Raw genomic sequence first — 12,166 nt, forward strand, 5'->3', positions numbered from 1 at the left:
TCTCTATTCGTCCTCTTCTTCTCCTCGTCGGCGCTCTCCGCTAGCTTCACATGTGCCACTTTTGGCTTCCATTTTTCGTTGGACTTTTCCATTTCACCACCAGTTCCCTTTATGCCCCCCTCCCCCCTCTCCGAGTAACCTTTTGTAACCCCTAACACCTCTCTCACAGCTTCCCTGATGTAGTCCATTGTCGTGGCTCACATACTACTCGCGTTCCCACTATTTATCCAGGCCCCCATAGCTAACAGCTTCTCCCTCAATACCCGAGCTTTTATCCTTAGTTAAGGATCCCTGCTTGATCTTAGGTTGGTCATATACCACTCTCTTCTTCTTCTCTCCCTTGATCTCCAAGTCAATTACCAAGAGCCTATGTTGGGTCGAAAACCACTCCTAGGTGCAATGAGTGCATAAGACTCTATCACTCTTCCTGCAGAGAAGGTAATCAATCTGAGTCTTGGGCACCGTACTCCGAAATGTGACTAAATTTTCCTTCCTCTTCTGGAAACACGAGTTAGCTGCCACCAGATTAAAAGATTTAGCAAAATCTAGCAACGAAGTACCACCCTCATTTCTAACTCCAAAACTGAACCTGCCATGCACATCATCGTAGACCCTATACGTCTCCCCAGTATGACCATTAAAATTACCTCCTATGAATAACTTCTCGCTGTGAAAAATACCTTGCATCACCTCATCCAAATCCTCCCAGAAGTGCCTTTTAACCTGCTCGTCCAAGCCTACCTACAGGGCGTAAGGACTAATCATGCTTAAAGTGAGCCCACCAACTACTAGCTTAATAACCATCAATCTATCGTTTACCCTCTTAACTTCTACCACCAGCTCCCTGAGGTCCCTATCTACTAAAATAATAATTGACTTATTGAACATTGCATAATAATATTACGGTTAATGAAAGGGTATGTGTGACCATTAACACTAAGGTCACTAATAGCCTGTGTGGCCAAGCTTCATTTTGGCCAAAGTATGTTTTTGTTGCCAAAAGTACTTTTTTTTTTCAAAGTTAAGGTATTTGGCCTAGTTTTTAGAAGGAAAAAAGTACTTCTGAGTAAAAGCAAAAATAGTTTTTTAAAAGCATAAAAAAGTAGCTTCTCTTTAAAAAAAACTTTTGAAAAAAATACACTTAAAATCACTTTTTAAAAGCTTGCCAAACATTAACTATTGCTACAAAGTGCTTTTTAAATTAATTAGCAAAACTCAAACTGTTTCTCACCAAAGGTACTTTTTTGAACAACACTTTAAAAAAAAAATACTTTTCAAAATAAGTTGATTTTAGAATCAGGATATAAGTACACACAGATTATCAAGCTTAGCTAAACTGTTACAAACAAAAGTAGAAACTTGCTTAGTAGGTTAAGCAGGGCCTAATATTTTTTTGTCTTTTTGGGATATTTTTTTGATAGAGTTTGTAGGAGCAGCTTTGATGGACTGGTTGGATAGAGCATTCTAAATTGCTAATTGTGCTAGAGCATGCACCACCTTGTTACTGTCCCGAAAGCAATGTCGGATACTTGGCTTCCGCAGTCTCTGTAATAGTCACCTGCATGTTAGAAGTTATATCACTATAAGTAGGATTATCCTGTTCAAGCAAGTGGGTAACCTCCATAGAATTTGTTTCAATTTCTAGAAGGTGGTGTTCCTATACGAAGTGCAGTCCCTATTTGAGTGCTAGAAGTTCCATATATGTATATTCGTATCAAAACATGCATTTGCTAAAATCCACTATCCAATTGCCATGCTCATTTTTTATGACTCCGCCTATGCCACATTTTGTTGGATGTCTCTAAAGGCTCCATCAGTATTTTAACTTACTAGTCTTAGGGAACGCGCGTTGTATGTGTATCCTATCTTAATAAGTATAGGTATAAAATAATTGAAACTTGAGTTATAAAATAAAGTATAAAATCGTAAACATAAAAAGCATTTACCATATATAGATAACTGAATAAAAAAAAGTACAAAAAAATAAGTCCTTAGTCATTAGTCATTATTCTCAACTTAAGAAAATGTATAATTTTATAATTGCACCAAATAAATTTCATAAGTTATCATATTTCTTTATCAGTTACCAAAAGTTATACTCACTACAAAGAATGCAGATTTAAATTCTACGAACTTTATTATGAAGCGATCAATTAAATTAATTTTAGGTGTATTCTAAATTTGTTTGTACTCACATGATTTATATAACTAATTCTCAAAATTACAACAAATAAGAAATAATTTATATAACAATTAAATAACTAAGAGTAAAATTTTATTAAGTATGTCAAAACATTAACAATTAATTTAATTATCGTCAAAATTTTAATATTCAAATAATAATTAAATAACAATAATAATCAAGAGTATATCCTAAAGATGTCATTAGATCTTTGTAAAATAAAACTTGTTCGACACACATCTTTGTAGAATCACATAATTATTATTTTTGTGATTCTTTATCTGTATCGAACAGCATACTCATATTTAAGCTTCCGGTCATCTCATAAGAATGCTAAATTAGACAGTTTGAACACTAACAATATTAATTGTGAAATATTAAGATATTATGCCCAAAAAACAGAAATTTTAATAGCACAATGCTTCAACATAACCTCGATTTAGGTCAACTAATTTTTATTAAATTAGCAACTTTTGCGATATATAAATACGAAAGTACCTCCGGTCATGAGTATAAAATTTTGAAAAGCAACATAAAAAGTAATATTAAGATGTTTCTTTTATTTTTTATTTGTTATGTTGATAATCTTGAATGAATATTCATATTTATTAAACAAAAATGTCATGATAAACATGACATGACATAACATTTTTCGAGTTTTTACTTTGTTAAAGATCAATTGAACCTAGTTTTGGAATAATAGCTGCAACATTGGGATCGACAATCTTTTGGTTGGAAATAAATAAATTTATCGATAGGTTTTCTGATTAAAGAAATTAATTGTTTTTTCACTCTTTAACTAAAGAAAGCCCTAATTCGAAAAAGGAAGAAATATGAAGACTCCTAAATATAGATGGAGTTGAAAGTGAAAGAAACTGCCTTTGTACGAATTGTAAGCGATTGAATTTTAGAATTGAAAGGAATTGAAATCAATATTATAAATATTAGAGGAATAATGAAATAATGATTTTTTCTAAATAGTAGGGAATTAATTAAATTACTATTATTAAATATTAGAAAAATAATAAAATAATTATTTTGTCTAATATGAACTCTACTATAAAAGGAAAAAAAAGACCAACGACATTTCGTTAAGGCTTTCGTGCTTTTAATATAGTATAGATAGATATAGATAATGACATGTCGTTGGAGGATAAATTGTTTGACAAGTTATGAAATGCGTTTCCATTTCTTTTGAACCAGAGGTGCCATAAGGCGATAGGAAATAAGATATCCCAGGTGGAGAGTTCATTTTGGTGAGGGGCTCGAAGGTCTTTAAGAAGCAGTAACCAATGGTTTTGATGTTTAGGATGGGAGGAGATATCTATGCTAATATGATTCCAAAACTGAGTGGCGATGGGAATGTAGACAATACAATTGCGTCAAGAAAATAATCGAGACCGAAAAATATTGCAACAATCGTGGTATTTGGTTTCAAGTGAAGCAAAAGGTGTGTCGATTCCCTACATTATGGCGATTAAGGACATGTATGATGGGTCTAAGACTCGGGTTAGGACAGTAGGAGGCGACTCAGAGCTTTTTCCGGTTGTAATGGGGTTACACCAAGGTTCTGCGCTCAGTCCGTTCTTATTCTCCCTGGTGATGGACGCGTTAAGACACCATATTCAAGAGGAGGTGCCATGGTGCATGCTATTTGCGGATGACATAGTTCTGATTGATGAGTCGCGAGCCGGTGTTAACGAGAGGTTGGAGGTTTGGAGACAAGCTCTTGAGTCTAAGGGTTTCAAGCTGAGCAGGACGAAGACGGAATACCTGGAGTGTAAGTTCAACACTGAGCCGGGGGAAGTGGGCGTGGATGTGAGGCTTGAATCACATGTCATCCCAAGTAGAGGTAGCTTCAAGTACCTTGGGTTGGTTATCCGGGGGGGGGGGAAGGGGGGGGGAGGGGGGTCGACAAGGATGTCACACACCGTATTGGGTAGGATGGATGAAGAGGAGGTTAGCATCTGTAGTCCTGTGTGACAAGAGAGTGCCACCGATACTCAAAGGTAAGTTCTATAAAGCGGTGGTTAGACCGGGCATGATGTATAGGGCTGAGGTGTTAGGCTGTTAAGAACTCACATATCCAGAAGATGAAAGTAGTAGAAATGAGGATGTTGAGGTGAATATGCGGGCACACTAGGATGGATAAGATTAGGAATGATGATATTCGGGAGAAGGTGCATGTGGCTCCCATTGATGACAAGATGCGAGAAGCGATGCTTAGATAGTTTGGGCATGTTAAGAGGAGAAGCCTAAATGCTCCGGTAAGAAGGTGTGAGCGGCTGGTTGTGGTGGGCACGAGAAGATGTAGATGGCGGCCTAAGAAGTATTGGGAAGAGGTGATCAGGCAGGATATGGCGAGGCTTCAGATTTTCGAGAACATGACACTTGATAGGAAGATGTGGAGGTCGAGGATTAGAGTTCTAGGTTAGGAGGTAGTTGATTCTTCCCTTACTTCGTACCTTTGTGAGACTAGGCTGGTAGGGTTTTTGTCTAAGACAGATAGTGGCAACGTTGTGTCTTACTATTTCGCTTTTCAGTGCAAGACCTATTTACTAGCTATCGTTTTTGCTTTGCTTTGCATCTTTCTTCTAGATTTCATGTTGTTCCTATTTTTCCTATGATTTCTATGGTGATGCTAATATTTTTTCCTTTTGCCTTTTTTGTTTTCTTGAGCCAAGGGTCTTTCGAAAACATCCTCTCTACCCCTTCGGGTAGGGGTAAGGTCTGCGTATACACTATCCTCCCCAGACCCCACTAGTGGGATTTTACTGGGTTGTTGTTGTTGTTGTTGTTGTTGTTGTTGTTGTTGTAATATGAGTGTACAATCTCTATGAATCCTCTGTTTCTTCTTTTCTAGCTCGAACTTTGATTTGAACTCGTACTCCTTGAACCTTGACGTGTTCTTCGTTCTTGATCTTGAACTTGATTTCTTGAACTTGAACTTGGTTGATTAAAACTTAAAGCTTGTAGAGAAAATTGTGGCGTTTGATCCACGAGCTCTCTCTTGCTTCTTGTTATGACTTCTGGTGGTCCTTTAAGAGTTATGAAGACCCATATTTATAGTTGTGGAAGTGAAGAGTTGTGATGAGAACAAACTCTTTTCGACCAATCAGATTAAAGCGTGACAAAGCCGCATTTGATTGGCAAGAACATGTTACTTGCACATATGGCGCAATTTCATTTCCCTTGAAATTTGACATGGCATGCCTTGTTATTTTGATATGTGGCATGATCCTATTGGATCTTTCATTTGACTTGGTGTGCCACGTCATTTGACACGTGGCACCAAACTGGGACTCTAGGAAGATGGCATCTTCGGCTTAATGAAGTGGTCTCGTCACTTATAGCTACCTAAATGGGCTAACTCAATGGATTTGGATTTATTTGTTTAACTCATATATATTGAACTTATATAATTAATCCAATTATATTAGCCCATAATATATATTTGGATTAAAATATATTTAATTGAGATTAAATTCAAATTTCTTATAGATTTAAACTCGATAAATTTTTAATTGCCTACAAATGTCCTCTACTTCAATTGTCGGGATGTAGAATTTATAGATTAGACTTGAACTACAAAACATTTTTTTGGAACAAACTTCATCCAAATAATAGCTTAAGAGCCATTACTTCTTTATACAACTGAATTATCTCATAGCACATGGACTTGTAACCACCTAGTTCATTGAGCTGCTTCCTAAATAGTTTTAACTAATGAATAAACTATTTTAAATTAAAAAGCTCCTTCTGCTCTTTAAAATCACGTCCATCTCTTTGCATTTAAAATTTTCACACGTAACTTAAGTGTATTTAATTTAACACTTCCAAATGTTTGGTTAATTGCTGCATTATTGCTTTTTGTCCACTTTAGTGGGGTTTGACTTCATCAACTGCGGCTAAAGTAACACGGATGAAGGATCAAATTCTCTTTTTATTAGTCATATAATTGGACCAGGAAAAGCTCAAGCCCCCGCCGCCTTAACATGCCCAAGTCCTTTTCTAAAACTGATTCTCAGTCGTTCCCACATCGCAATAATTCCTTTGACAGCCGTCTTTTGACATCTATAAATGTCATATGCTCTTTAATTTATTAGTATCACTCTCGACGTTTGCAAATTTTTTTAACTTTACTTTTGACGACTTAGAAGCATTAATGCGAAAGTAATTTCTTCTGCTATTCTTGTGCTTTCTTCACTTTATTGTCTTTTTTTTAGGTCAAACAAGAAGGGTATGCTCTTGGAACGAGATAATCCACGCATGAAGACGGCAATCCTAGGGTGTGAAGGGATGGGTATTCATCCCCGTCCGAAAACTTGAGGGTCAATCTTAGAGTGTGAAGGAATGGATACTCATCTCGCCCGAAAACCGGAGGGCTAATCTTAGGGTGTGAAGGGAAGGATACTCATCCTCACCTGAAAATCAGAGGGATAACTTTTGGGTCTAAAGGGATGGATACTCATCCCCGCCCAAAAAAGGTGAGATAACCTTAGGGTGTGAAGGATGGATACTCATTGATGGTAGACTATAATACCCTATTTTAGTCGCTTATCGCACTCTAATCCACTGTACTTTACTTGCGTTTGAGCTTTAATTAGTAGTGCTTTGCACTAATTATATATTTTATGCCTTGTAGGAGTGATTCCGAGTTATGTAGATATTGTGGAGCTAATTCGAGCTATTTGGAGCTTTGAAGTCTGAGTAAAAGCCCAAGGGTTTAAGCCGGAATCGTGTTCGAAGGTCGAGGACCAAGTCTGGACATCAAAAATCAAGTATGAAGCAGGTGTTTGAAGAATTTACACTGCCACGGCGCGTGGTGTGCCGCAGAAGTGCATATCCTGTTTCCTCACAAATGTTATGCTCTTTGATAAGTCCCACAAGCCCACAGTATGCCGCGTCGCCCCATGCGGCATGCCTGTGTATTTTTCCCTAAGGTATTTTCCTATTTCAGCTAGGAGAAGGTGATTTCGTCCGTGCCCGACCCTACTTGGTATAAATACATGGGAAAATATTATTTTCTGGACTTTTGACATGCTTTCGACTTACGGAGGCTAAAGAGAAGTTGGAAGAACACAAGCACAAGGATTACATCATTCATTCCTCACTCAAGACCCGAGTTTGGATTGAAATTATGTTTTCTTATACTTTAATTATATTTATGCTGAATTTCTCCATGTCTATGGAGTAGTTCACTTTAGGGTTTGATGAATTTGGTGTATTGAGATTGTTTGTGGATTATAACTCTAGTTTTATTATTGAATCGTTTTGGAGGATTTAATTGTTGCATCTATATTCACTAGTTCATGTAATCGAGAGAGGCATAACTTGTGATATCGTTCCATTATATTGTTGGTCGAGTTCATAGATTCTTCGAAGTAATCGAAAGAGGCTAGTTGAATTATTGATTAAACCTAGTTAGGAGAATAATCGAAATAGGTTTTCCTAAAGATCAATGCACTACGCATTCTTGCATATCTTCACAATGCTTAATTTGGTTCATCTCGTGAGGCTACCACTTAATCGAGAGAGGAGTTTTTGCTGAACGTTTGAACTAATAATTGAGTGAATTCAAGAGACTCACTTGAACATTAGAAGTGAATTATTTAGAGTTAGATCACGAACAATTATCTTGCACCTAACCTATCAAAACCCTATCTTCTCCCACTAATAACCTTATTTGCTTAGTCCTTGTCTCGATAGTCACTAGTCAATAGCTTTAGATTTTTAGTTAATTTTAATTAGTAATCATATAAGTCTCAACTATTGATCCTCCTAGATAGCAATCACGCTAGAAACTACAAGAATACTGTTTAAATCCAATACATGTGGATACGATATTATACTATACTATATTTGATTAGCGAGCATAATTTAAGTGTGAGTTTTGTGCTCGTCACTCATCCCTGTCCGCAATGTAATCTTAGGGCGTGAAGTGATGGATACTCCTCCGCCCAAAAACGGAGGGATAACCTTAGGGTGTGAAGGATGGACACTCATCCCTGCCCAAAAGACGGAGGCCATTTCATCTATCAAGATCTTTGTACCTGTTTCAATACTCTTGATTTAGACGCTGATGAATTCTTTTGTCCTTTGCAGTCCGAAGAGATGGAAAATTTCAAAGACTATACATCACCTTCGTCCAAACTTAGTATCTCATAATTGGAGCTGAAGATGGCATAGAACAAACCAAACTTTTGATTCACACCCCACAAGTTGTCCGGTATGCAGGCTCATGACCTTCCTCGAGGAACCCACTTCATGTAAAAAACTAGACTTTGAGCACAAGTCTACTTCTAATCCATTATCCAAGATGTGGTCTCTCTAAACACTAACCCATCTCCACGTAAACATTGTTAGCACCCTTCCGAACTTAGGGCGTCGCATAATTCAAGGAGAAATACGTTGGGGAAACACAGTAACCATCGAGGGTGAGTATTTTCACAATCCAAGATATTGGGAATGGGCTGAAGATGTACTTGGTAGAAGCCAACAAACCTTGAGTACAATAAAGGTTTATGATGCTGTTTATGCCTCACTTTTCACTTATGATCGAAACTCGAATATTTTGCAAGCATTTTGTGAGGCTCGGTGCCCCAAGACGAACACACTTCTTACATCATTCTGAGAGATATTTGTCTCTCTTCAGGACTTACATATTCTTGGAGGTTTTTCCGTTGCGAGTTCTCCATATGAAGAAGCGGTACCTGATATAAGGGAACTCACATTTTTAGACAAAAAACAGATGAGATTTGTTCCTCGATCTTGTGAGTACTTATTTGCTACTCTCCGTAATCTTAAGGAAGGTACATACATTAACCAAAAGGTCTCCTTGAGCAAGTGGACAAAAGTTTGGTGTAAGAAATCTTTAGTATTTAAAACTACCCCACTACAAAAGGAAATGAAATTTGCATGCCTAAAGTCGACACATAGTTATTCTTGAGACAACTATATGGTCGAGTGATGAAAAAGCTATATTTTCCAAGCTTAGGGTGAGGTTTGACAAGAAAGATGAAACATATCTAGCAGCCTTCTTATCATGTTGGCTATGTGCTTTTGTGTTTCCCTATAAGGCAAAAAACTTCATTCATCCTGAGACTTTTAAGATGGCAAGCATGATGAAAAGCAGACAGAAGATTAGCCTTGCAGTCCCAGTTTTAGCGAGTATCTACCGTGGTTTGAATATGATTTCATGACCTTCCCAACTTGATCAAGTCAAGGTTTGTTTTCTTATCTATTATGTTTACGTTTGGCTTGTCGTTACCTCAAAACCCATTACGCACTTGCTAAGGGTCCATCTGTCCCTTTGATGGTGGCATGCTTAGGAGAGGGCGTCGCGAGGTACTTTGACAAGGAAGATGCAAGAAAATGCATCCACGATGGAGAGAATATAGTTTGGACACCAACGGTGTTAACTAATTTTTGTCCTTATTATTATGTGGATAACGAGGACCTTGAAGAGTTGGAGTCAAATTACTTCATGAGCTTACTTTTTAACTACCACCCTTTGAGGTATGATAACTCATTCATTATCAATCCATATAGTCCGTCGGTTTGGTCATCAATTTGGATTTAACTAGAACGTCCCCGTTTTTTTGGAGAATGATATCCGTAGTGCCTCTCTAGATGAAGGACTCAAATTTTGGAGGATTTGCACACTGTATCGGTCTATATCACGTGCGTCTTTCCCTCAACCGGGAGATCTTGTGGAGAAGATTTTCGCTACCAATTATATATCTTGGTGGGAGAAAGTGCATGGGAAGTTTCTTGAGGATAATCTCCAAGCTTTGGTAGACAATGTGGGGCCAAACTTTACTACTCCTTCAGGGGATAAAGATCAAGGTGCCGGAAAGACGCTCTCAAAAGTCAACAAACCACATACTCCAACCCCAAAAGTAGTTACACAACATACGAAAAGGAAGCTTAAATCCTCAAAGGCAGCTATGAAATGGGTGTTGTGCACTTCAACAGATATAGAGAAATACCCTCAAGTTCTTCCATTTAGCAACCGAGTTCCTCAAGATACAAGCCAAAGTACCACCAAAGATCAACACTGGAAAAGGAAAAGGCCTAACCCAATAGAGGTTCCAAGTGTTGATAGTCCCTCAAGAACACATACAACTTGTAACAAAGAGGTAAAATAAAATAACCTCGCCTATTTCCTTTTTTTTACGAGCAAATAGCTTTACTAAAAATTATTTTCTTTCGTTTCCCTTTTCTTACGCAAATAAATGCCATTGGGCATCCAATGGTATCCCCACATGATAAGCTGCAAGTTAGTGATGAATCCATTGCAGGGCCTATGATCCTGGTGTCACTGAGTACATGAGCTACTAAGTGTCAACATATTCTGAAACTCAAGTACAACTGTCTGAGAAAAATAGAACAGTACTGAAATAAAATGAAAGGAAGGAGAGTCAAGGTCTGCGGACGTCATAGAAGCTACCTCGAAGTCTCCGAACAGGTACTATCACCACTCTATCAATCACCACGTCCATATGTACCTGGATCTGCACACGAAGTGTAGAGTGTAGTATGAGTACAATCGACCCAATGTACTCAATAAATAACAGGACTAACCTTGGGCTGAAAGCAACAAGCTCAGAAAGGTATAGGCCAAATCAAAATAAGGACAACATAGATATAACAATATAATGACAGTAATAACTCAGAGAAACTTCTATATTCAGCTTGTACACAGTACACAAATTTAGGCAAGCTTTCAAGTTCAACAATTTAAGCCTAACACTAATAAAATATGCCAAGTACAACTAGTATTAGGAATGTTACATCTCTATGCCTACATGTTAAATATGCATGTCAAATGTAATGTATCACTGTGATAATCCCAAGTACTCACACTCTCAGAGTACTCAATCTGTCTATCTCATTTCTCACTCATCGTGCCTCGCATCAATGCCCCTCACCAAAGCACGTGTATATAAATCATTGTGCCTGCGCTCACTGCTGGTATGACAGACTCTGGAGGGGAGGATCCTGCCCAAGCACGAATATAAAGCCTATAAGGCCTGCTACGACGTGCAACCCGATCCATAATAATAAATAAGCCAATAAGGCTTGCTGCGACGTGCAGCCCGATCCATAATAATAATAATTGATATAAAGCTAATATGGTGTGCTGTGGCATGCAGCCCAACCCACAATATCATTCACAATCCGGCTATCAGTCCCCAACTCAATCATCAATATCTCTAGTCTCACGGGTGTTGATACCCAGTTTTTCCCTGCCTATTTTTTATGCTCAAAATATTCTCAAAATAGCATGTATATGTTTGCCCAAAAGTTTGGTATTTCTCCTTTAATTTTAAAGATTTTTTTAGATCAATTTATTGTCTATTTTTACACTACAAAATTCAATAATTATTTTCAAACTAGCATTTTTGGTGAATAATTTATTTCGTTCTCATATTTACACTAAGATATAATTAAGGTGATTTTTGCATATTTTTTATAAATTTATTTGATATTTCTAAGCTAAAATTGCATAAAATTGCAATTATAGCCTATATTGCGATTAATAGCATTTTACAATTATAAAATTGCTCCCAGTATTTTTAGATTCACATTTATATATTATTAATTAATTTAGTGCTTTCAATTTGCTTTTAAAATTATTTTAACTATTTTAATTAAATTAAAGAGGGAGAAATTGGCTATTTAATATATAGCCCATTACCATTTCAATTTTAGCCAAAATCAAACCCCCGATTTCCCAGCCCTATTTTGATTCAAACCTGACCCGATTCCTAAATTACACGCCCCTGACCCACTCAAATAACCCGCCCAGGCCTTTTCTTTTAATCCCAGCCGTTGATCTAACAGATCAACGGCTCACACGCATCCTTTGCTTTTTTAATCCACCAACACCCTCAACCCTAAATCATTTCCCCTTTACCCGCCGCCCTTGAATCCCTTTCCTCTCCAATCCTCTCTGCAACCTCGCTCAAACCCTAGCCG

General features: G+C 37.4%; 1 protein-coding gene across 1 annotated transcript; it reads right to left on the reverse strand.

The window, feature by feature from the left end:
• Window positions 1-390: 390 nt before the first annotated feature.
• On the reverse strand, window positions 391-1,624 carry LOC109211685 (craniofacial development protein 2-like). Its single transcript, XM_019375252.1, has 2 exons — window positions 1,559-1,624; window positions 391-741 (listed from the first exon to the last, which is right to left on the reverse strand). The coding sequence occupies exons 1-2, from the start codon at window positions 1,622-1,624 to the stop codon at window positions 391-393; spliced, it is 417 nt and encodes a 138-aa protein (XP_019230797.1).
• Window positions 1,625-12,166: the final 10,542 nt, after the last annotated feature.

The sequence above is a fragment of the Nicotiana attenuata genome, unplaced genomic scaffold (assembly GCF_001879085.1).
Source record: "Nicotiana attenuata strain UT unplaced genomic scaffold, NIATTr2, whole genome shotgun sequence".
NCBI classification, from domain to species: Eukaryota; Viridiplantae; Streptophyta; class Magnoliopsida; order Solanales; family Solanaceae; genus Nicotiana; species Nicotiana attenuata.